Source organism: Lampetra planeri, chromosome 50 (genome assembly GCF_965212315.1).
Source record: "Lampetra planeri chromosome 50, kcLamPlan1.2.h2, whole genome shotgun sequence".
Taxonomy (NCBI): Eukaryota; Metazoa; Chordata; class Hyperoartia; order Petromyzontiformes; family Petromyzontidae; genus Lampetra; species Lampetra planeri.
The window spans coordinates 4,050,870-4,077,415 of record NC_136156.1 but is presented as its reverse complement, the minus strand read 5'-3'; the positions used below and the strand labels follow the sequence as shown (position 1 = coordinate 4,077,415).

Sequence of the window (26,546 nt, the reverse complement as noted above, 5' to 3'; positions counted from 1 at the left end):
CATCATCACGCTGGGTACTCATTTAAAGCTGAATCGACCTAGGGGAGTCCCAGGACCGGTTCAGATAATCGTCACTCGTGTTGGCTGCGAACAAGATTGGTAGCGCAGCGCGCTAATCGCTACACTACCACTCCCCACACACCTGGACACACACCAACACTGCTCATCACCACCAAAAACCCACCGAGCACCTTCATACACACCGATTTCAATGTTCCATCTCCAGGGGGCTGCCACTCCGTCATTATTCTCGACCGTCAGTCATTATCCCCTTCTAGCGACGCGTCCAGTCCAGACTCCCAATGGCTTTTCTTCGTAAAAACCGATGTCGTTTCCCTAACTTGCGCGCGCTCTGCAATCCACATGGCTCCTCTTTCTGCCTCTCGATGCAATTCGAAGCGTGCGCCATCTCCGTCACACTTCCTTAGGCACTTTTTCGGCTTGTCCATTTTATTTTTCAACTGGAAAACAGCAGAATTAGACACGGTGGGGGTGATTACTTTGCTCATAGCAATACGCAGAAGCTGTTCAGGGGTCGTACGTAAATACATTTATTTTATAAAGCAACACATCGACTTAAGGGCACACCTATAACCAGATCCAAACGTAATTTGTATCCACTCGTACATCCGAGCCAAGGCAGCGCGGTACAGGTGGTGTTTTTCCATTGGCTATCTGCCGTGCCGAGCCAGAACCAAACCGTGATACGCCGCCCTCACAAGACGTCCGAGTCTGGCTCGGGGCCAAGCAGGGCCAGGGGGGGAATGGTGTGACGTCAGTCGATACGCTTCGAAGGCATGGCGTCACCTGCACGGCACCGACTTGTTCGCCGTGTACGATGTCGGTGGCATCGGCTCTAACGGCGCAGTGGAAAAACAACGATCAGGTACTTAAACGTGTGCAGGGCACGGCCTCTGCTCGGCCGTGCTGGGGGGGGGGGAAGCGCTAGAAGTGTTACGCGTTACACCTCGACACTGCGAACCCCAAAACATACAGAGCGCATTGTACAATTGATCAATCTAAACCGCGAAGACGAAAACGCGGCCATTTTATATTACGCCGACGCATCTTAACCATACAAAAATACTATTAGTTAGAAAAATGTAATCGGTTCAAGCTACCTCCCTGTCACAATAGTACTGGCCGCGGAAAAACCTGGGATACGCGTCGTCACCGTTTCGTCTCTGAAACTCCAGTCCCCGTGAACAAAACCACGGCCCGCCTTTTACCTAGAGTCGTTTCCACGCTGTATGCTCCCGATGTTTGGTAAACAAGTCTCACGTGGTGACGAGTTCGATCCCCGCTCACGTCCAACTCCAATGACGATTATCTGGGCTTCCCCTAGATCCACTCAAATGAGTACCAGGTGCGGTGTGTACACATCGCCACTAAGGAGACAAAGGCGGTCAGGCGTGGTGCTGGCCACCCACCCCCTCGTGTGGCGTTCCGGCCTTCAGAGCTGTTCGCTAACAGCACTTGCCCCAACAGTCTGTTAAGGCTGTACGGAGGAACTTTGTCTCCTGTCGTCTGTGCTGCGATTGATCTGGAGGCAGATCTGCGCCGCAGGCAAGTTAACATTTCACTTTTGATTTAACATTTTGTGCATGCAATAATTTCAGCGACGCTTGTGTTTCTTGTCCCGATTGATATTTGCTTCATTGCCGTACCCACGTTTCGTTTCTCTTTTGCTTTCGTCGTTGTTGGTGACCGAGGTCACCCTTCCAAATGCGACTCCTCTATCCTGGCCCACCCCCCTCCACCCCCCACTTTAGTTCTCACGCCAGTTCAACCAAACAAAACATGAAGCTTGCCCGAAATTCTGCCCCCCCCCCCCCGCGACGTGATGCAGACGGCACCGATTTACGCAAAATAACAAAACGTTGCGCACACGTGCGCACACCTACGGTTGACGTGGGATACGCTTTACCAAACATCGGGCGCACGCGGCGTTCAACGAAACACTTCACTCCGACCGGAGGAGTACCGCCGAGATGTGCAAAAGACGGACCCACGGACGGAGCGCAGCGCCACACAACAAGAACTGGCGTTGGGGAGACCCATTTCGAGCATTATTATGGACGGTCGCGCAAACTCCCGCTCCCCGTGGAGCAGGGCGATACGCCGGGGGCGTGACGGTCTCGAGAGACTCCCACCTCTTCCAAGACGTCCGGTTACGGTGAAAGAGTAGGCCAAAATACCCTCTAGAGGATCGATTTTCTGTAAAGTACTTGATTTTGTTTTTTGTCATTTAGGTGACACAGGTCACTCTTTTGCAGCTGAGACTCCTCTATCCTGGTCTCTTTTGAGTTCTCACCCCTCGTTAAACGCAAACTCGAAACTCAAACCGATCAACCACTTGGTGGAGGCCCCTTCGGCCGACAGTGACGCATGAAAGCCGCTGCACCACCTTTCACTCCGTGACGCAGATCCAAGAACGGTCAACCTTGAACCTTTGCGTCACAGTTCCGTATTTAATTTCTCGTTGGCACTGCAAGGTTGCCGGTGGCGATGAATGGAGGCTGTGGCAATGGTGGGCCCCCTCTGGCACCATCCTGTTGGCATTGGTGTGCGCAAGGAATTTCGGGGATGTGCCTTTGCCTTTTAAACTGCAATCTGGTGGCTCAAAGATCCAGACTGGGGATTGACTCGGGCCCATCATTATTTCGGGGTCGATAAAACGAGGGCCACGTTGTGGGGAAGTTAACAGTGGTCGTCGTGTGTATCGATTCGCCCCTGTTACAGAAATGTTGAATTTCCACCACTGGATCGTGGCTGTAAATGGAAGAACACCATTGCCGAAATGCTCATCGAAGCAGGAAGTCTGTTTTTATTTCAAGATTGGGGTTGGTTTGCTAGTTGGTTTGGGGAGGTTCTAATTTATGATAATCAACTGAGACAAGACACAGACAGACACAGACAGACACAGCGACAGACGCAGAAAAGAGAGACGCAGAGACACACGGAGTCACAGAGAAACCACATCTAAACCCTGAGCCCTGACCTGCGTCTCCGTGCGGCAGACGCAGAAGGCAACACGTCTTTACAAAACACAAGGACACTCCGTGTGTGGTTGGGTGTAATGACGCACACCGATTAGTACGGATTGTTAAACTCCTGCAATCCTATGAATTATATGCGAGTCAATAAGTCCTATATTAGTTTGCGAGTCCCAAATATATGGGTGGTCTGCAAGTCTACGAGTCCCTATGCAAAGGGGTTAATTTCAAATCGGGTCTATTCAAGCGGACAGAGCAAGGGAGATTGAATCGAACTGGCAGCCTCTGGACTGCAAATCCAGTGTGCTGATCTTTACACTGCTGGGGCAGCATCTCCTTTAAACTTAAACAAGAAACTCAAAAGCACCTCTTGCTCGTGGCTATACACATAGGCTGTGTGTCCCAGGTTGTCATACAAAACTTGCTCTAAGTGTGGTGAAATATGTTCAAACAACCACCATGACAAACACGGCATGGGGGAGACCTTGATCCAGCAGTGGACTGGCAAATAAAAGATTCAACAACACACACGAGCGTGCAGCATCGCATGTACAAATGCTCTCAGCCTTGTCCAGACCATCAGCCCAAAATAACTGAATTTGTGATGATTCTGTTTAGGGTCACCAACTCAAAGAGTTGAGAAACTTGTGGCCATACCAACAGGCATCGGTGAAACAAGCGCACAACTCCAGATATGTTTCGACCTCAGAACTCATCAGCACAGCACAGCACAGCCGTCAATGTTCGCCGCTGCATGGGCCTCTGGGAGCCCCCATATGTGGAGAGGGCTCTTACATCGACACAACGTAGACCGACGACACATGAGCACTTGCAATGCACGCGTCTCTGCAAGTTGTTAAATCTGTTTGTATTTCCAGTCTTGCTTTAATGTTTCTGTTGCGATGAGCTTTCTCATCATTTGCAAAATTAAACGACCGACGGAGAGACAATCAACTCCGCGACAATGGCACCTTGTCCACGGCAGAAAACTACCGACGATCGTACGGAGACTCTCTCTCGAGCGCACACCGCAAGCGTTCGCGAGAATCCATCTCAACCGAAAAATTAGCGCGTCGTTCAATGCCCGGCAGGTTATGGTCACTGGCGTGCAAACACCGCCTCCCCCCCCCGCCTCCAAAATAACAGAAATATACAACGGCCGCATCGTTGTGAACAGCTCCGTTCGACCAGACCGCCCTACAACCCACGGCCCGACCCCCTTTCCACGTTCTCCAGGAGGTCCTCGTCTCAACAACGGCGGCCCACATCGTTTATTCCGAGGCTGCGTTCATCATCGTTTCTCCACTTCGCGATGACAGCGATGATGACGACCAAAGTGGGGGGGGGGGGGGTCCCTCGATTTCTTCATTCAGCTCCTGAATATTTTTTTCGGGTTGCTGTGCAAGGCTTGGGAGTAGGCTACGCGTGACCAGTCCTAGTAGCCACGGCTCGTAGTGAGAGGTAAAACTGGATGTGGCGTGCCGGGGCGAGAACATTTTTCTCCTGGCGGGCGATCCGTTCTGCGCCATTCACTTTTTCTTGCTCATCACGGACCGTTTCGTCTTCAAGTCGTCTTCCTTGGCCTTCGCCGCCTCCCCAACCATCTCCTCGGCAGACGCCTCCGGCTCCTCCTCCTCCTCTTCGTCCTCTTCCTCACCGGCTGCCCCCACGACCGTGGTGTCGCTGCCCTCGTGGAGGAGCACGTACTCCCGCGAGCTGAAGCCGAACCGGAGCACGTCGCGCTCGCGCAGTTCGTAGTAGCGCTGCGCGTCCATGCGCTGGTTGTTGAGGTACGTGCCGTTGGCAGAGCCCAGGTCGATGATGTACGGCTTCACGCGCCGGCCCGTCGTACCGTCCTGACGCTCAAACTCCACCAGCCTGCGCCGCACACACAAAGACAAAGATTCCCCAGTATAGCCTTAACAGACTTTGGGGTAAGTCCTTTTAGCGATCACCTATGTAGGGGGTGAACAGCACACGAGGGGGTAGGTGGCCAGCACCACACCTAGACGCCTGTGTCTCCCAAGTGGCAATGTTTTTACACATTGGGGTAAGTGCTAAGCGAGCATCGATGGCGAAGTGAAGTCAACTGAACTTGGGTTACTGGGGTTCGTAGCGCAGTGGACTAATCGCTACAAAGACCTCCCCCCCCCCATCCGCTAATAGCTTTACAGACTATTGGGGCAAGTGCTGTTACTGAGAACCTATGAAGACCAGAACAGCACACGAGGAGGTAATGTGATGAGCACCATGCCCGGCCACCTTTGTGTCCCTAGTGGCGATCTTTACACACCACACCAGGTACTAATTTAAAGCCGAATGAGCCTACTGAGGGCCTAGGATTGGTTTAGATATCACTCGCCTAAAGTTATTAGCCGTGGCGGGGAATATAATTGAGGTCACTGGGTCCGTAGCGCAACTCATTACTGTGCCACCACTCCCAATGAACGCACACACACACGAACGCACACACAGACACACACGTGCACACCAACACACAGTTTATTCCCAGTGTTCCCAGGCAAGCACAGGCATGCGTCGTTCAGGTAAACACCGCTGCTGTGTAAAATGCTACAGATGCCGACAATCGGAATCGTTTCTGCGATATGCAGAACACAGTAATCGTTGGCGAGTCAATGGACACAACTCAGCGATGTATGGGGTTAAAAGACCCTGTGATGTAATTCGAAAAGAGTCGGCCATCGTGTGCTGGCATTAACATACACAGTTCACAAATTCGTTCTAGATTTGAAGTTTTCGTGACTGCAAGGATCCATACTCTTTGGTTCTTTCATTAAAGTCACGTCGGTCAAAAATAAAATAAATAAAAATAAATTGTGATTTAATTTACTTTTATTTCTTTTTATTTAATTTTTCACCTACGTGACTTTACCGAAAGAGCCAAAGAGTTCAACAAATTGGAAAAATTACACACAAGTTACTCAAATGTGATAAAGCGGCCCCAAAGTGTCCCCCTCCCCCCGACCCTGACCCCACCTGTACTGCAGCACAGCGTGCTGCTTCGAGCAGCTCGGGTGATCGATGGGGATGTCGGCGATGCGGCGCTGGCGCCCCAGCAGATACGCGCTCTGCCGGTGCACGTGCATGATGGGCAGCGGCTCGTCATTCTTAAACGGGTACAGCCGCCACCGCTTGCGCGGCATGCGCGACTCGGGCGGCTCGTTGTACTTGATGACGACGCCGCGGAAAGTGTTGGTGTCCTCCGTTAGCGCCCCCGACAGCGCGAAGTTCGGCTGCTCCTTCTCGACCCCACCGCCGCCGTCGCCCGGCTCCTCCTCTTCGTTCGCGTCGGCCGGCTGCCCGAAGCGCTGGCTCTCAGTGGGCGACTGTGTTTCGAAAGGGTTGCCCACCGGCGACTGCTGCTGGCGCTGCTGGCGAGCCGCTAGACGGCGCCGGTCGTTCATCTCTCGCTCGCGCTGCGTGTCGGTGGCAGCATCGCCCCCGCTAGAATCCTGCACCCGCTGGCGCTCCCTGTCGTGCCTGTGCGAGGCGCCGGCACGATCAACTCTCTGCTCATCGCTCCGTTGTCTTCTCTGCTCGTCTCTCCGATGATCGTCCTTTCTCTGATCGTCCCTTCTCTGATCGTCCCTTCTCTGATCATCCCTTCTCGGATCATCTCTCCGCTGATCGTCTCTCCGCTGATCATCCCTGTCGTGAACGCGTTCTCGGCCGTTCCGGCCCAGCTCCCTCTTGCGATCGCTGGCACTGTCGTCATGTTCGCTCCTGTCGCGCGGCTCCTGCTTGATTTTCTTGCGCAAGCTCGCATCTGCCAGTGCCGGCGCCGCCTCGTGTACCCTCTGTCGTTCTCTAAGATCGTCGCGTCCACTGGAATTCTTGTGTTCCCTCCGCCTGTGCCGATCGTCCGGAACACCTTCCACTTTCACGCGCTTTATGCCAAGCGTCGACAGACACAAAGAAACACGCACACATGTGTACTGGTTAGCCGGGCGGTGGTGACGCCTGCATATAATCCAGCACTGTGGAGGTGAGGATTGATGGGTCGGTCAAACGTTGAGAAACTCCCTTCCCGTGGGAGCCATACTCTGACTATCCAGAAGAAGCCAGCACGGCAAAATGTGTTCCTTCTGTATGGGATAAGCGTGTAACCCCCTCACACGTGTGGGTTGCCTCTGGGTGTTTATTTCCTCCCACATAAATAAGCACTCGCTTATAGGCTGAAAACATCTTTATAGAGGACCACAGCTGGTCTGCGGTTCCGTAGCGCGATATAAAACTAAACATTGTAAGCAATATAATCACTAGAGACTGTTATAATAATCTATCATTGATACTTGTGTCCATCTGTGAATGGTGCTCAAGTGTGTGCTGGTCAGCCAGCACTCACCAGCATAGATAGAGAAGTATGGTCAACTGACCACCACGGCCCACATAGCTGGGAGCGGATCCGCAAAGGGCAGAATTAGTCGAGAATTACACTGTCAGAAAGTTTCGGGTCTTCCTGCCCATTCGAGTGTGGTGGGAATTTCACGTTCCTCTTGCAAGGACCAGCTGATCCACAAGACAATCGCCCTTGACTACCACAAACCAGTAATCGTTTTATTGACCATGCGGGACGATTATATTGTCGATAACTGTTCATCTACATATCTAAGTTCGCTCAAAGCCTCCCACACTGCACCCTGCCCCTCTCCCCGCCGCCCACTGTGAACATACAGCCGCTACACCTCCATGCAGCTGCGGTCAGAAAACAGGGTTGCTTCTAAAAAATGTAAACACTTATATGGGACTAATCTTGATTTGAAGCTTTCGTAACTGCAGAAATCCATACTCTTTGGTTCTTTCGGTAAAGTCACGTAGATAGAAAAGAAAAGAAATCACGACGTCAACGGATGACGGACGCTTGTGTTGCGCCCGAAACGTCGTGATTTATTTTATTTTATACCTACGTGACTTTATATGGGCCTATCGGTTTTAATGGAAATATAACGGACAATAATACACTGTTACATGATAACAAATGTATGTTAATAGCTTCAGAAGGTCAAAGAGTCTCCACTTCTTCTAGATTTGAAGCTTTCGTGACTGCAATGATTCATATTCTCAGGTTTTTTCGGTAAAGTCACGTAGGTAAAAACATTAAAATTAATGAAAGTAAAATAAAACAAAACAAAATAAAATTCACGACGTTTCGGAGGCAACACAAGTCTCCGTCATCAGGTGGGACCGTCACAGCCGAATTAGCTGCATCACTTGATGCAGCTAATTCGGCTGTGACGGTCCCACCTGATGAATTTTATTTTGTTTTGTTTTATTTTATTTTGTTTTGTTTTATTTTACTTTCATTAATTTTAATGTTTTTACCTACCTGACTTTACCGAAAAAACCTGAGAATAGTCTCCACTTCCATAATAGTCTCCACTTATTCGCCATCATTGTCAACACGTGCCTGGAATCTTCTCCAGGTGGTCTCCAGAGCCCGAAGGCACATTTATCGTGGCACTGTTGCAAATTCTCAGGCGTATTAACATTTTGTTGAAGCACCCAGCATTTATTCATGCTGGAGGAATCCCATGAGCTCCACAGCTCGTTTTGCACATGAGGTCGTCGGAGGCCCTGATGTTAGCATCTGTCTTCCCTCTCCGTCATCCCTCCTGTCCTGTGCTCCCCCGTTTCTCCGTCTCTTATCCTATCATCTCACATTCTCTCTCCTCCTTTCACGTCCCTCTCTCCCGTTCCTGTCTCGTGCGTTAACACCCTTGACTCTACACCCGCTGGAGACACGGGTAACCAATTGCTGGTGACGTTAACGACGATGGCGATAACGGTGGGGATAAATAACAGTGGCAATGATGTCGAGGTTGAAGTTTACGACGGTGAAGATGGCGATACATTATGAGCTTGACGATCGTCGATGATGAATGATGATTAATTAAAATGCGACAACTTTGACTGTAACAATGTGTGCACCTGAACCGAAATTGAATTACACTTCGTAACCTTCACGTCGAGTGGAGCGATCTGACCACACACACACACATCATCATCCATCCATCCATTCACGGCCGATAAAATCGAGTACCACTTATTAACAACTCAAGTCGCCGCCGTCACAGATCTGCCTCGTCCCGCCATAGCAAAGGCGAATTTCCACCAGAGCACACAACGAACTCCACGACATCACCTCCCTTCCTCACACTTTCTCGAAGATTAAAAAGAAAAAAGAGACCACGACCAAACACCATAACACCGCCTACCTGTACAACAACAAACGATCGTATAACAACGCGAAGTTCGATCACAACTTAAAGACAACCCCAACGCAAAGCGGCTCTGACCTGGCTTAGGCGAGGGGAGGCTGAGCGGCGTTTCCTCGTCCCATCCCGGTGCGGCATTTTGCTCCCCTACGAAACTTTGTAAATCCTTAACACGCCACTGGTGACCGCTGGTGACGAACGCCGGCTTGGGGGTAGGGGAGGGGAGGTCTAGCGGCGGTGGTTAATCGCGGCGGAGCCGTGAGCGAAGCCGCGAAACCTCCTCCGCCAACAAGGCCGCGACTTAGGCCTTGACGCGCACGATGTGGAGGGGTGAGGGAGGCGCACTGCAGACCAATCAGAGCGCGCGATGTTGCCGACGTTCGCGAAACGCACCAATGAGAGCGCGTCTAACTGAGGCGTTTAGAGATGGAATTGCGCTTCTGCCCCGAGGGCGGATTTTTGCCGGCGCGACTAGGAAACGCCCCAGCGTGAAGTTGCCCCGGAGGCAGCAATGCCCACTACAAGGATTTCACACGTGTTTACAATGCGGTTACCATGGTGACCGCTGTGCTTTGGCTTATATCGATGGCCTCGATCGATCTTGTTGTCGAAAACTTTCGCGATTAAACAACGCGAATCATTTGCGAGCTGATCGCCAATTGATCACCGCGGCCGAAGTTGCGACGCGAGACGCCGCTCAAGCCGCCCGTTGCTGTTTTCGAAAGGTGAAGCCCCTGGTCGCACTCCGTGAGCTGTTTAATTAAGGCGCATGATGCATATTCTTAGGTTTATTTCGGTGAAGTCACGTAGGTAAAACATTCAAATTAATAAAAGTAAAATAAAATAAAAATCACGACGTTTCGGAACGTCGTGATTTATAAAAGTAAAATAAAATAAAAATCACGACGTTTCGGAACGTCGTGATTTTTATTTTACTTTTAAAATCACGACGTTCCGAAACGTCGTGATTTTTATTTTATTTTACTTTTATTAATTTCAATGTTTTACCTACGTGACTTTACCGAAAAAAACCTAAGAATATGAATCCTTGCAGTCACGAAAGCTTCAAATCTAGCGCATGATGCAATTAAGAATTCAAAATCTGTATTTACTGTATATTGGAGGAATCCGATGCGCTATAAAGCTCTTTTTTCCCCACAGATGTCCAAGTCAGACGTGATTGTGGTCATGGAACATGAACTCTGGAACATTGAGCAAACCACTATGGTCTGAACTCCATTTAAATAAGTAATATTTTTTTTAAACTTTTTTAAAAACACGCTTTTATCAAATGTTCTAGTAATGGAAATAACTCCACGACTCCAGGAAGTGGCCCCGAAGCTTGCCATAACGTAAGGGACCGTGGGCAATTACAGCCAACGTCAGTTTGAGCGTGGACAATTAGACCCAAGCCGAAACGTAACTTATAAAAAATAATCTTGTTGGTTCTTTCGGTGAAGTCACGTAAAAGGGAAATAATAAAATAATAAAACATTTTTTTTAATTTTTATTATTTTATTTCCCTTCTACGTGACTTTACCGAAAGAACCAAGAAGATGAATCCCTGCAGTCACGAAAGCTTTAAATCGAAATTAAAAAGAATGTTTAAAAATATTCATTTTCTATGATAGAATATAGTATTGTCACAAGTATGACATAAGTATAGCGAGTTTGCAGTCGATACCACATTGGGAAGTGGGTTAAAATTGAGTTACACGATTTGACGATACAACAACGACCACAACAACAATAACAGAGTGAGTTAAATTAAACCGTGTACTGTAATATAATAACAAAATTGTGATAATTGGTTTTTTTTACCCTTTTATCTGGCAACAAAACTGACACCTTTTTTTAACAAATAACAAAAAAAAGTGTCAGTTTTGTTGCCAGATAAAAGGGTAAAAAAACAATTATCATATGTTTTCTTCTGGCAAATGAGGTTCCAATAGTGTAATAACAAAATTATCAAAACCACACGAACTCTCCTGAAGCCTTCTCCTGGCGAGGAAACCTCGACATTGGCACACAGCTCCTCAACACATTTGCCAAACACGCAAGGCTATAACTGAATGCGTAAATTCCAGTATTAATATAAATATATATAAACCACCCATCTGCTGTGACAGGCACGGAATTTTTCGAGATTATATAAGCGATTGACTTGCAAATAGCTTCGCATACGCATCGGGCTCTTACGATGTTTATAAGATCTATCTGGATTTAGCGGCGAGTCTGTGTGCAGTGTCTGTGTTTGTGTGTGAATGAAACCACATTTAACACATTCCTGCGGAGGGAGCTGGTAGGAACGTTGGGTTGCTCGGTCAATGGCCAGGGTCAACGGCGGCGTGGTGTATTCCGCAAATATGGCCGACTGTGAGGGCGGGCACAAGCCGGCGTGAGTAGGTTAAACGTTGAGTTTTATAAGGGCACCACGGGGTGACCAGCCCCTCCCCACCCAGCCCCTCCCCACCCTCCCCACCCAGCCCCTCCCCACCCTCCCCACCCAGCCCCACCCTCCCCACCCAGCCCCACGCAGCCCCACCCTCCCCACCCTCCCCTCCCCACCCAGCCCCACCCCTCCCATTTTTGGATGCACGACGGACGGACACAATAATCCCCTGTGGGCTGGTGGAACCAGGTGGTTCCTACCAGTAATAAATCTATACCAGTGGTTCTTTAACCTTTACTGCAGCATTGTACCCCTTTGGTTCACATTCATTACGAAATGTTTTACACTATTAATAAATACATAGGTTTGACGAAACAAAGTAGTTACGTGCCCGTGTTTACTTTGTGTTTCGATTTCCCTTTAAAAATAAATCTGTCCATGTCTCGCACCCGCCGGGTTCAAAAGAACCACTGCTCTAGAACAAAGCGGTCCAACGTTTCGGTAGCATGGCCACAATCGCAGGACTGTGGCTTGCTGCGAACTTTCCACTTCATGAAGGAGATTGTGCGCATCGGCCGGTTGATGTTTTGATGTGCTTGTTGGTAAAATTACAATATTTTTCATCGCCAAAACAGAACACTTTTTTGTTTACGTCAAAGCCAGGAGGTGCCATGATGTTTGGGTCTCGAATGAGGCATTTATAATGAACGTCTGTGTTGTTCCACTGTTCGCCAGCGTTCTAATTACCACACACACACACACCTCACACTGAAATCCCTTGTGGCAATTATATAAGCACCCGCACTCCCCATTCGCTAAGCTACTCTGGCGTGTGCGTCATGCCCTCTATTTAATGGCAAAACAGATGATGATGGTGGTGGTGATTTCATTCATAAGCCCCACCCACAGAAAAACCCATTGGAGCCAGGCAGCATCTCACCCCAGAGATCTCACACTCTGGGTGAGATGCTGCCCCCTCTCTCCCTGCCGCCTCCGTCTAGCGCCAGGGTTCAGCAACCTGCGGCTCTTTAAGGACTGCAGTGGGACTCTTTCAAATTCGAAAAAAATGGCTATTCTTCTTATTTGGGTTGCTGATCGTGGAAGTCCAGTTCACTATGGAAGTTCAGTTCACCATGGAAGTTCAGTTCACCATGGAAGACCATATTCTTTGGGTCTTTCGGTAAAGTCACTTAGATAAGTTCAAAGAAGACCAGTTCACCATGGATGTCCAGTTCACCATGGAAGTCCAGTTCACCATGGAAGTCCAGTTCACCATGGAAGTCAAGTTCACCATGGAAGTCCAGTTCACCTTGGAAGTCCAGGTCACCATGGAAGTCCAGTTTACCATGGAAGTCTAGTTCACCATGGAAGTCCAGTTCACCATGGAAGTCAAGTTCACCTTGGAAGTCCAGGTCACCATGGAAGTCCAGGTCACCATGGAAGTCCAGTTCACCATGGATGTCCAGTTCACCATGGAAGTCCAGTTCACCATGGAAGTCCAGTTCACCATGGAAGTCAAGTTCACCATGGAAGTCCAGTTCACCTTGGAAGTCCAGGTCACCATGGAAGTCCAGTTTACCATGGAAGTCTAGTTCACCATGGAAGTCCAGTTCACCATGGAAGTCAAGTTCACCTTGGAAGTCCAGGTCACCATGGAAGTCCAGGTCACCATGGAAGTCCAGTTCACCATGGAAATCCAGTTCACCATGGAAGTTCAGTTCACCATGGAAGTCCAGTTCACCGTGGAAGTTCAGTTCACCGTGGAAGTCCAGTTCACCATGGAAGTCAAGTTCACCATGGAAGTCCAGTTCACCTTGGAAGTCCAGGTCACCATGGAAGTCCAGTTTACCATGGAAGTCTAGTTCACCATGGAAGTCCAGTTCACCATGGAAGTCAAGTTCACCTTGGAAGTCCAGGTCACCATGGAAGTCCAGGTCACCATGGAAGTCCAGTTCACCATGGAAATCCAGTTCACCATGGAAGTTCAGTTCACCATGGAAGTCCAGTTCACCGTGGAAGTTCAGTTCACCGTGGAAGTCTAGTTCACCTTGGAAGTCCAGGTCACCATGGAAGTCCAGGTCACCATGGAAGTCCAGTTCACCATGGAAATCCAGTTCACCATGGAAGTTCAGTTCACCATGGAAGTCCAGTTCACCGTGGAAGTTCAGTTCACCGTGGAAGTCCAGTTCACCATGGAAGTCAAGTTCACCATGGAAGTCCAGTTCACCTTGGAAGTCCAGGTCACCATGGAAGTCCAGTTTACCATGGAAGTCTAGTTCACCATGGAAGTCCAGTTCACCATGGAAATCCAGTTCACCATGGAAGTTCAGTTCACCATGGAAGTCCAGTTCACCGTGGAAGTTCAGTTCACCGTGGAAGTATAGTTCACCTTGGAAGTCCAGGTCACCATGGAAGTCCAGGTCACCATGGAAGTCCAGTTCACCATGGAAATCCAGTTCACCATGGAAGTTCAGTTCACCATGGAAGTCCAGTTCACCGTGGAAGTTCAGTTCACCGTGGAAGTCTAGTTCACCATCGGCAGCGGTTGGCAAACCTGCGGCGCTGGAGCCGCGTGCGTCTCTTTAGGGACCGTCTCGGATTCACCACGTTGCATTGCGGCTCTTGAAGTGTCGTTATTTTTCTTCTTGGTTCTTTCGGTAAAGTCACGTAGAAGGGAAGTAATAAAATGATACAAATAAAACATAATAAAATAATTCTCACGACGTTTCGGCTACTTGCGTTGTGGCCGAAACGTCGTGAGAATTATTTTATTATGTTTTATTTTTATTATTGTATTCCTTCCCTTCTACGTGACTTTACCGAAAGAACCAAGAAGATGAATCCCTGCAGTCACGAAAGCTTTAAATCGAAAGTGTAGTTATTTGTTTTACCGAATTCGAACAAAAATGTCTCTTCTTGTTATTGTGGTTGCCGAGCCCTGACCTAGCCTTACATACAAACTATTTGGGAGCCAGTGCTGTGAGCGAACACCTACATCTGTGTAAGCGCGTTATAGCTCATCGGATTTCTCCAGTATGAATACTAATTCTGATTCTATGGAGGCTGGCATGGAGCACGAGGGAGTAGTGTGGTCAGTACCACGCCTTCCGGCCCCTGGTGTGATCACCGGTAGTGTGGCGTCTGCATGCAAAATGCAGGCGCTCAATTTCGGGCCAAGTAGACTGAGGAATGATTGGGTATAAGGGGCCGTTCATAAATGACGTCACGCACCTAGGGGGGGGGGTCAGACATTTGTGACGATGTGTGACGAGGGTGGGGGGGGTTAGAAATGTGACGTCACATCAAAATGCGCAACTTTAAGTAAATATAGACAACACGTTCTACTTAATTAAAACCAAGCCCGCTAACTTTCAGTCATCATCACGTCCCCAGCCTGCGTTCGCTATCTGAATCCCATGCACGCCTCCTCTGCTATCCCGCCTCTCGGTGTAATTCCGATTAGAAAGCAGGCGCGCCTCTTTTCACCACAACACACCGTGGTGAGCGCGCAGATCCCACGACAACTGCACATTGCATGTGGCCACGGTCAAATAAGGAGGGCGTTCCATCATTTTTTTAACCCAGCGATTCGTAACATCGCTGACGCCTTCGCCTACCCTGCTATTACAAGGGACGGTGGTTACAGTTGCAGGCGACTTGAGGACCGGGTCTCTCTTTACATCGTAACAGCCACACAAAAAAAACCCACGGCATTGCTCTGCCATTCTCATGCAGTAACAATAACTCATTGAAATGGACTGACTTATGCTCTTCCTCTATCGGATTACATTTCAAAAAATTCCGCTTAACTACGTGACCGTGTTTCTCAATGCCCGGCTAGTGATTACATCAGCTGCGTTACTGTATTGTCTGCGTGATGGATGAAGGGAGGAGGATGGCGAAGAGGGCTGGGCATGAACCAGAGATGGCCCGGGAGGACAGAGTGCGCAGGTATTTGTATTATATATATTAAAAAATATTTCATTGTGTGCGCACGATTGCTTAACATTCGAATGGCATCGGGTCAAACCTGTCACTCGCGAATTAATCTGGGGTAGGCTTTCCGTTGAATGAATAGAACAAATCACAAAGATGTATAGTTTACATCCGTCGTCATCGATGCCATCGTCGTCATCACCATGATCCAGCCACCGCTGGATGAAGAAGTTCAACGTACATTCGCCACTCTGCGTGTTTGCTTATAATAGTGGTAGAACGGCTTTGTTTGACCATACCTCACCCCGCTGGTCAGTTGCTAGTTGTCAAGAGAGGTGGTTGCCCAGGACTGGTTCAGGTATAACTTGCCACTGATACTGGTAGGAACCTCCTGGTTGCACCAGCCCACAGGGGATTATTGTGTCCGTCGTGCAGGGAGGAGCTGGGTGGGGAGGGAGGGGTTGGGTGGGGAGGGAGGGGTTGGGTGGGGAGGGAGGGGAGGGTGGGGAGGGGCTGGGTGAGGAGGGTGGGGCTGGGAGGGGAAAGGGCTGGGGGAGAGGGGCTGGGTGGGGAAGGTGGGGCTGGGTGAGGGGTGAGAGGGGTGGGGCTGGGTGGGGAGGGGCTGGTCACCCCGTGGTGCCCTTATAAAACTAAACGTTTAACCTACTCACGCCGGCTTGTGCCCGCCCTCACAGTCGGGCATATTTGCGGAATACACCACGCCGCCATTGACCCTGGCCATTGACCGAGCAACCCAACGTTCCTACCAGCTCCCTCCGCAGGAATGTGCTATCTTTGGCTGGGAATACATCTCAGTCCACCGGGTTCTTAGCGCAGTTCGCCAACCACTGTGCCACCATTCCTCCTCGGTAATAGCCTGTGCTAAATTCGAGCAGTGACGCGGCCCAGTATTGCACAGGTTTGCGGTTCAAACCCTGTAGGCTGCCCTGGTTATTACCGTGGGTGTTTGAACCGTAACGTACTACGCGCCGTCTGCTTCATAGTGGACGTTAAAGATCCCCGGACGTCATTCGAAGAGAGTAACGCGATTGTTTCCGGCGTGATGGTCCACATTTTAAAAAATTTCAAATTGCACTTCAAATTACTCAATTTAGAACTTCTCTTTACTCAATTTAGAACTACTCAAATTACTCTTTAGAATACATTTTTGCGTTTAGTTTATCGTCCTTCCCTGCACCCTCCAATTGGCATGGTTGGCTACGTACGGGGCGAAAGAAGTACAACATAACATACATGCAATTGAGATCATCCACAGCCAGCCACATTGCCCCCTACTGTGAAACTACTGCCGACTTCGTCTGTGAAACGTAGCGTCGTCTTCCTTTGCGATGTCCTTGTGCTGCAAGAACGATGTGAATACCAAGTATACTCAATTATATTTTGCGTGGGATCCATGGCCTGGGTGGTAGGGTGGGTGGGGGGAGGCGGGAGAGGGGGGGGGCAAGGCGTGGTGACGTCAGCGCGACACAGTTCGCTCAACACTGGAATGTGGCTGACGTCATCATGCAGATGTGAGCGGTGGCGTCACCAGCGTACACTTGCCAGCCAGCCAAACTTTTTGTTTCGCATCTACTTTGATTACTAAACGGGGAATAATAGGCTGTGCCAGAGGTTGACCCAGTATTGTAACTGCGTGGCATATTGTAGGCAGTGGCAATGCACCACAGCTCCAGAGTGGCACATGTCACAGACAGGCATGCAGAACTACGCTCCTACATTAGACGATTGTATTGCAATGGCAATAGCATTAGGCTTAGGAATGCTTTTGCCATTGTCCTCCTAAGTAGGGAATCTCAGATTTCAGTTCTCACGAACCACGAGGGCAGGTCAATCTACCAGCTTACAAGTTGTTTAAATAAAAAAACTAAGTGGTTACATGCTACATGCATGCGATGATTGTGAAACATGTTCCATGATATATAGTGAACTAATTCACTATTGGTTTGAACAAAAATATCTTTTCCCTGAATGTTTGTGCCGGGTTGGCCAGGGGGCTCAGGAGGTTTCGAAATAGCCAAGCTGAGATTCAGAGGTTTGAATCTGAGATGGGTTAAGATATCACATTATGCCTGTTGCTTCATGTGAAACATTCTACAAATATACCACATTTCATCTCTGACACTGTTAACATGTGAGCCCACAGTGTGAATAAAGTGGCCTATGGAACTGACGTAAGAATTAGGTCTGTTACATCATCATCATCCAGTGCTGTTCCATAAAACAAGGTGGTCCACTTCGATTTAAAGCTTTCGTGACTGCAGGGATTCATCTTCTTGGTTCTTTCAGTAAAATCACGTAGAAGGGAAGTAATAAAATAATAAAAATAAAACATAACAAAATAATTCTCACGACGTTTCGGCCACAACGCAAGCAGCCGTCTTCAGGTGGAGAACAGGTCTGTCGAGAAGGCCGAAACGTCGTGAGAATTATTTTATTATGTTTTATTTTTATTATTTTATTACTTCCCTTCTACGTGACTTTACCGAAAGAACCAAGAAGAAGGTGGTCCACTGCTCTGTGAAAAGAGTTCCAAATGGAAATACCAACGTTGGAATACATCCGGGAGAAATCTGTTGCAACAACAACACAAATGAAACATTTAAACGAAAGTCGATTCGGCACCATGGTTACAAGCCACGGTTGTTTAGGTTCCGATCGCTAATGAGCACAGAACAGAAATGACACCATCGTGCTGTCACATGGCCCAGACTGCAACACACATGCCCGCCCGCCTGCCTGCCTGCCCAAAAACTTGGCCAGACTTCAAAGGCAATCAAAATTATTAGGCGTGAGCCGTAGCGAACCCCTGAAAAACACACGGTGCTCACACCCAGCGCGGCCGTCATGCGTACCTTCACAGGGCGTGAGACATGCCCTGCAGCAGCGCGAGAACGAGAGCGACACAGATGCGCGGACGGAGACGACGTGGCGTTTGCCGGGTTCAGTAACGTGCACTCGGTGGTGTGCGCGCGTAAGTGTGGATGTCACCGTCACCGCCGCCCCCCCCCCGCCTGGGTTTGTCATGACGTTGGGTTTGTTGTTGTGAAGTTCGCACCATTGGTGCGGCGCTTGCAGATTGTTGTCGGTCTCAATGGCCTGGGCCACCAGTTTCTAGCCCCCTCCCCGCCACCCATCAGCAGCAAACATCGCACGGGGCTCTGATTACCTGCCTTTAATGAGCCAACACTTAATTAGGGTTTATGGCATGTTGCAAATTCTTCTTTCAAATCACCAGTTGCTGAGCACACGCCCAAAGGCCCCACAATGCCAAGCTGCCACAAACGGAACTTGAATTGAGCAAGGTAATTGAAGAAACTTGGGGAAAAGAGACGACGGGAGGGAATTCCCAAGCGGAGCAGTGCAGCAGAAGGAGCAGAAAGAGGAGTGTTGTGATCTGCAATGTGGCGAGTGAGTAAGTGCATGAGTGGATGAATGAATAAGTGGGTGAGTAATTGGCTAAGTGAGTGGATGGGTGAGCGAGTGTGTTGTTGTGACCTGCAGTGTGGTGGCTGCACTCAGTGTGGACGAGACAAACGCCATTCTGGTAGTCATACGTCCTCAGCATGGGTATGAAGAATGAATGAGTCAAGTTCATGGGAATGTTAACCGTGGTGGTAGCGCTAGAAGAGTGTTTTGAAATGATGCGCCCGTAACACAGATGTCCTTTCTCCCTCGATTGTATCGCGTTTCCTGCATCGCAGCGGTGGATGCTCAGTGGTTAAAATTCCACGGATCACGCTATTGAAAGAGACACACTGCATGCCAACGGAGAGCTTTCAATTAATGACAGCGACAGTGACAGAGGTCACAGACGCAGGCGGTGCAGGTCAGTGTATTTGAGGTCACCGTCTTGCCTCACGGATGCTCTGGTGGTTTCCACAACATCAATTTGAAGAAGTATTTGTCGAGTTTAGAATAAGTCTGGGAGTGTTAAGGGAGTGAGAAACAACCTCACAAACGTTGTAAAGGCTTTTGTTTTGCTTTTAATCATAACCCCCCCGCCCCCGCCAATGAGTCACGACAATTTTCAACTTGTAACGCTCACTCTCAAAGAGAGAATGACTGGAGGTGCAGGGAACCACAGACAAGTTCAAGTTTCAAGTTCATTTATTAGGTATAGCCCTGTGAGCCATTCGGCTCTTGAATCGGGTGCAACCGCAACAAACACAAAACAAAAACATGAACAAGAATACATCTTAAAGTGACTATGCGCAAACAGAAAATCCAAGAAAAGACAGCAAAATATTGCAGAAAAATCACCATACACCAACACTGTGTGCAAAAATCCCAGTGGGATGCAAGTCAAACAACAACAACACGCGGGGGAGGCAGCCACGCGGTGAGCCGGTGCCAACAACTGCCCAAGCTCTGCGGTCCTCTTTATGTTAAGGTGTTATCGGCCAAGAGAATGAGTGTCTACATGTGGAAGTTAACCAGAGCGATTTGAAGCTTTCGTGACTGCAGGGATTCATCTTCTTGGTTCTTTCGGTAAAGTCACGTAGAATGGAAATAATAAAATAATTTTTTTTTACTAAAACATAATAAAATAATTCTCGTCGATAAGACAGAGTCTTATCGACGGACCTGTTCTTCACCTGAGGACGGCTGCTTGCGTTGTGGCCGAAACGTCGTGAGAATTATTTTATTATGTTTTCTTTTTATTATTTTATTATTTCCATTCTACGTGACTTTACCGAAAGAACCAAGAAGATTAACCAGAGCGCTCGAAGAAAACCAATGTGTGCGCAGGCGAAACACTCTCTCCCGTACAAAAAGAACAGGTGGAGTCCACATTTTGTTCTGCACCACCTTCTGCCTGAGCCAGGCTACGGCTCCCTCCTCGACGCCCACGGGGGAAGGAAGTTTCACAACATTTGTGCGATCAAACTTGATTTGAAGCTTTCGTGACTGCAGGAATTACTCTTTGGTTATTTCGGTAAAGTCACGTAGAAAGAAAATAAATTAAATAATATAGTATGACGTTTCGATTGCAACACAAGCAACCGTCATCAGGTAGAACTACATTTGAGAGACAAAACACAGACACGGAGACGCACAGACAGACACACAAGCAGAGAGAGACAACACAGAGACACACAGAGAGAGACACACAACATAGACACACAGACAGACACACAAGCAGAGAGAGACAACACAGAGACACACAGAGAGAGACACACAACATAGACACACAGAGACCCAATGTCTCTGTGTCGAGGCCTTAAATAGAGAGGGGGGGCAGAGAGAGAGAGGTGGGTCTGCTGGTTGCTGCTGCTGGAGCAGATAAATTAGCATGTCAATGATAAAATGAATCTACCCCGAAGCGACCGAGGGAAAGAAGAAGATCGAATGGCCCTATGAGAGCCTGGTGAAGTTTTTTTTTAGAGAGAGAAATAGGTTGAGAAAACTAAATGTAGTAATTTTTTGTGCAATCCTTCAATCCTCGCTGCTGCCTCCAGTGCTGATGCATCACAGGCCATGTGCACAGCAGAACGGCGCTGTGGAGTTCTACACAGAGCGCTGATATCACGGCTCCATCTCCGTCGTGGACGTAGATTTTGGACGCGCTTCCCTCCTTTGGCTGTCACTCCATCGTTAGTCTCAACCATGTGGCCATTGTCCCTTCTAGCCACGTCCTGTCCAAGGCAAGATGATGATGCCTCTAACGTTCGCGTATTCTCGACTCCACGTGTCAGCGTGCAAGAACTTCTGCGCGCTTCTTTGTGCTGTTTTCAGTGTTTTTTTTATCCATTTCCTTTTGTCCACGAGCTTAAGACATTAACTTAATAATGAAGAGCGGCATGCCAATTGCCTAAAATGTCAAGCTATAATTACTTTGTGTTAAAAGGCAGATTTAACGATGCGGGTAGAACGGTCGTGTGGTGGCTAGCACATTGTGGGCTTGAACTTTGGAAATCTGAGTTCGATTTCCGGCCACAGCTAACATCATTGGCGAGCGATATCCTAACCAGTTCTAGGCTTCACCGTTCACCAACTCCCACTCACCATCGTGAAGTATTTTCGAAAAGCCTCCACAACCGAACTGGCATAGAGACGCCTTCATCCAGCAGTGGATTGACAGAGGGCTGTAATTCATCAACCATTTGCGATTAATGCGGAGAGTGGTTTTACTTCTTTTTTTATGAAATAAAAGGCATCGGCTTCATTCTAGAAACGTCTTGACGGCATTTAGCATTCATACCCACATGTCAAGCAGAAAAGAGAGATCAATCACACAGGCAGCCTGCGACATTCTCAAAAGGAAAGGGTGCAGCCCAGCAATTGCTCGCTAACTCCACTGTTGGTGGAAGGGGCCTTCACTCGAGCGAGCTCTAGAGAGGCCCCCCCCCCGCCACATGGTATTTTGGGGTGGGAGTACCCACACTTTACCCCACCACACAAGAACCGCCGATCGACTGCAGTGAACCCATTTACACTGCTGGGTAGGGCAGAGATGACGATTGGGGGTGGGGGGGAGGAGGAGATTCAAGAAACGTTCCCGTTGCTTCAACTGGCATTCCGGGAGATCAAATCGAAGCGGCGACCTCTGAATTGCAAGGCCAGTTTGCTGCCAATTTTTTAAAATTTATTTGTCTGAGCCAAATATCGTAAAAAATTATCATTGTGGTTTACATTCGATTGTTTTTTGCCCCGATTTCTATTTGCTACATTGCCATGTGCTTACTGTTTATGCGACTACTCTTTGCCGTCGTGGTGACCCTGGCTCACAAAACGAGACGCTATCCTTGTCTCTCAAATTCTCACCCTGGGCTCAGCAAAAAAAATAACTCGAAACGCCACAGCAGCACCTGTACTGTGCATCAAAACTGGCCACTGGTAAAACCGCAAATATGTCAAAAAACCAGCTTACAAATTTTTTTTTTCCTTTCTTGTTGTTAAACAAAAAGCTGACATCTAATGTTTTTCTGTCGCCCCCCACACATCCTCCCACTCTCCCCCCACCGTTGAAATAGCGCCACAGGCGAGGATCAGACCGAGAAGGCACGGGAGGGGAGCGATGAGGTGAGGGGGTTGTTGGAGAGCCATCGGCGTTCCGCCATCGTTATCCAACGTGCCTGGAGGAGATACATCGTGAGTTTTAGCTCAACCCTCGTAATTCGCTGATGTCGTGTTTCGAAGGGCCTCCCTGCTAGAGCCAACTATAGGAGGTGCATTTGGCCTACTCTTCCACGAGTGACCGGACGTGTTGTAAGAGGTGAGCGTACCCACACTTTACCCCACCACACCCAACCAGAAGCTCAACTAACTGGTAGTATCTATTTATACTTCTGGGTGGACAGAGGCTTAGGTGTTGACTCAGCCCATCATCATCCCTCTGGGGTAGATAAAATACCTACCACTTTGTGGAGTAGTCAACAGTGGTTGTCCCGTGAACAGACTCGCCCCTACCGCAGGAATGTGGAATTTGCACCACTGGCTCTGCAGGGCTATAAACAGGAGATGAACACCAGTGGTCATTTGAGCAGTAAATACCTCTGACATGCTTATATGTTACGCGATGTCCCCAGATGCTAACCTGAGTGTGGAACGTGTGTAGGACCTGCAGGTGTTCCGCTACTACCGCGAGCTGCTCAGCTTCAGGGCGAGTGGGGAGCCGCGCCACATGCTTCGATGTGTCAACCCCAAGGAGGTAGTCCTCTTCGCCAGGCCTGATGCTGCAGTTTACCTTTCTGGGGTTAATGGGGTCAACCGTGCCATTCACACCCAGTCACGCCTGAGGAGGCAGTTCTTTTTGCGAAGTTCGTCATCACGAGCCATAGTCGATTCACTGCTGGATGAAGGCTTCCCAAAGCCACTGCCACCTCTCACGATCCTGCGATGTAACAACAACAACAACCCCCATTCACCACTAGGTGGCGGTGATTCGAATTGCATTGGCCTAACGGCATTGGCCTAATTACATTGCCCTAATTGCATTGGCCTAATGAGATTGGCCTAATTGCATTGGCCTACTGAGATTGGTCTCATTATATTGACCTAATGGCATTGACCTAATGGCATTGGCCTAATTAGAAGTGTCTAATGGCATTGACCTAATTAGATTCGTCTAATGCATTGGCCTAATGAGATTTGGCCTAATGGCATTGGCCAAATTTGATTGGCCTAATAGCATTGGCCTAATGGCATTGTGCTAATGAGATTGGCCTAATTGCATTGGCCTAATAAGATTGGCTTAATGGTATTGGCCTAATTGCATTGGCCTAATGGCATCGATCAACCTCCCAGGTAAAGATTCCTTTGGTACAGTCACGGAAAGCTTCTCAAACTACGTAGTCGAAAAAGATGTTAAATAGTGTAGGAGCCAGAGGACATTCCCTTTCGCACACCAAGGTGAGCATGGAATGGCTCTGGCTCCTAGCGACGTAGCTTTGATAATTGTGAGCAGAGAGTCAGGGAATTCCCTACACCTCTGTTGTAGCAGCTGGACCGAAAATATGGCATCTGAAACCACATTGGCTCTCCGAATAATCCTTGACAGGACATTTCCCGGCACACAAGAGGTCGATGCCCCTGTAGTTTGTACAGTCTGTGCGGTCCCCCTTCTTTAAGAGGGGGACCTTCCAATCCTGCAGAACCCGCCCAGTGGTCCAGACAGTTATTATGATGCCATATAGGAGAGTCTGCACACAAACGCCACCCTCCCTCAGAAGTTCGCTTGGGAGATCATCTCTGCCCGGCCATTTTCCTGGTCTCAGACTCTGGATCGCCTTCCATACTTCCTCAACAGAGGCACTTCAGCCAGTTACTCGCAGGGGGTGACTACTCCTGCCAATATTTGAGGCACAGCAGCCTCAGCAGGGTCATCCCCACTTTTCCCCATAATTCTAGATTTGAAGCTTTCGTGACTGCAAGGATTCATATTCTTAGGTTTTTTTGGTAAAGTCATGTAGGTAAAACATTAAAATTAATAAAAGTAAAATAAAATAAAATATTTTACTTTTATTAATTTTAATTAATAAAAGTAAAATATTTTAATTAATACAAGTAAAATATTTTATTTTACTTTTATTAATTTTATTAATTTTAATGTTTTACCTACGTGACTTTACCGAAAAAAATCTAAGAATATTTCCCCATAATGTTTTCTGGGCTGAGGGATTTCCCCTCCCCCAAGATCTCACAGAAATGCTCAACGAACCTGTTCTTGGGGGTCAGAGTTTGGATCACCTTTCATTCCCTTAAGGATGGAAATAGGTGCGCTGCTGATAGTTACTTTTTTATGGAATTAAAGAGTGATTGATAGAATCCACCTAAGCACCTGCACACGAGGTGATTTCATCGCTCCATTTCCTCGGCGGATCAACTCCTGGATGCGTTCCGTGCCTTGACCGCCACTCCATCATCACCTCTAGTGACCTGTCCTTCCCGGGCCCATATAGTTTTCTTATCTTACGCTTTGAATTATTTCATTACATTAACCTCAGTGTTCTCTAATCCATTATATTGCAACACTACAAACACTTTTATCTACATGCTCCCTTTTCTGTCGGCTCAGTGTTATTACAAGCATGCATGTCTCCACGCTTTTTTGCTGACCTGTTACCTTGGTGTGTGTATCTGCAGTCGAAAAGCTCTTTGTTTTTGTGGGGGTTGTGTCTTTAAACACATCTGCTTTGGAGGTACCGAGCCTCCAATCCCTGCGCCTCTGTGCAGGCTCAAGTACTGTGTGCGAGATTAAACCCCCCCCAGTGACGATTAGCTAGGCGGTGGCGGCTATGCACGTGGCCTGTAATCTAGCACTGGTGTTGGGACAATGAGGGTTGAAGGATCATACGACAAGCATCACAAACATCCCTTCTTGCGGTCGGCAAGGAGACGGCACAGCAAAAATATGCATCCGACCCGTTCCATCTCACATGGGATAGAGCGTTGCTCCCTCGCACGTGTGGCGTTTTCCGGGTGCTCCAGTTTCATCCCACAAGTACAAACACTCATTACTTGGCCGGTAACACCTCAATATCTAGAAGACCGCAGAGCTTTGGGGGAATTTGACGCCAGCTTACCGCTCTTCTGTGGTTCCTCCTCGCGCCTGTTAGTTGCCCTCTGTACGAGAGCGAGCGATTACTGTGCGCTGCCGTATGACAAGTTGACATTATTGCCATTGCAATAGATAAATCTAGGCTGCTTAGTGAACATCCTGCTTTAAAAAAAATCAATATCGCGATTGTGCGTTATCACAAGGCTAAGAATCCATTCGAAAATATCGCCGAGCGATGCACAACCCTGTGTCGGAGAACGGATCGCAGAAGTGGATTTCAAAGAGCTACCTCCCGAGATCCCTGCAAGAAGTGAACCTCTTGTCCGCACACCACAGGGGGCAGCACTTTCTCACCCGCCCTGCCACAGAGCGTAATGCTCGTCGCATGCTAGACAAACCAACGCACTATTTGGAATTCTCAAGAGCTGGAATTTCGTCAAACTACATGCAGAATCAAATTTAAGGGTGATTTGTTTTTACGCGGCCATTGACGACCAGACTGAGACCATCAACTCGCTATGCTTGTGAGTGTATGGGTCCCTGGGAGTCTATGCAAGTCTATTTGTCTCTCAACGTAAGTCTATAGATATCTACGTGAGCCTATGCGTCACAATCTAATTAATCGGTGACCAACCTGAGGCCATCAACCCGGTTTAAATACATTCCTGCGGAGGGAGCTGGAAGGAACGTTGGGTTGCTCGGTCAATGGCCAGGGTCAACGGCGGCGTGGTGTATTCCGCAAATATGGCCGACTGTGAGGGCGGGCACAAGCCGGCGTGAGTAGGTTAAACGTTGAGTTTTATCAGGGCACCACCCAGCCCCACCCCTCCCACCCCCCACCCAGCCCCTCCCACCCTCCCAGCCCCTCCCCACCCTCTCCTCTCCACCCAGCCCCACCCCTCCCATTTTTGGATGCACGACGGACGGACGGACACAATAATCCCCTGTGGGCTGGTGTAATCAGG

The 26,546-nt window shown here is 48.7% G+C and overlaps 2 protein-coding genes across 3 annotated transcripts in view; one reads left to right on the top strand and one right to left on the bottom strand.

Annotated features, from left to right (window-relative positions):
* Positions 1-527: 527 nt before the first annotated feature.
* Positions 528-9,583, bottom strand: SNIP1 (Smad nuclear interacting protein 1). Its single transcript, XM_078616371.1, has 3 exons — positions 9,314-9,583; positions 5,994-6,904; positions 528-4,874 (listed from the first exon to the last, which is right to left on the bottom strand). Exons 1-3 carry the CDS (start codon positions 9,368-9,370, stop codon positions 4,526-4,528), a joined length of 1,317 nt encoding a protein of 438 aa, XP_078472497.1. The 5' UTR covers positions 9,371-9,583; the 3' UTR covers positions 528-4,525.
* Positions 9,584-9,793: 210 nt separating this feature from the next.
* Positions 9,794-26,546, top strand: part of C50H11orf65 (chromosome 50 C11orf65 homolog) — a 30,130-nt gene continuing 13,377 nt past the window's right edge. The window contains exons 1-4 of one of the 2 annotated variants that reach the window (XM_078616199.1): positions 9,794-9,957; positions 15,512-15,575; positions 22,556-22,673; positions 23,140-23,232. In XM_078616199.1, the coding sequence (XP_078472325.1) occupies positions 15,520-15,575; positions 22,556-22,673; positions 23,140-23,232 (267 nt within the window). In that variant the 5' untranslated portion in view covers positions 9,794-9,957; positions 15,512-15,519. Of the gene's footprint in view, positions 9,958-15,501; positions 15,576-22,555; positions 22,674-23,139; positions 23,233-26,546 lie in introns of those variants that run through there. The other variant, XM_078616198.1, reaches the window with a different exon arrangement.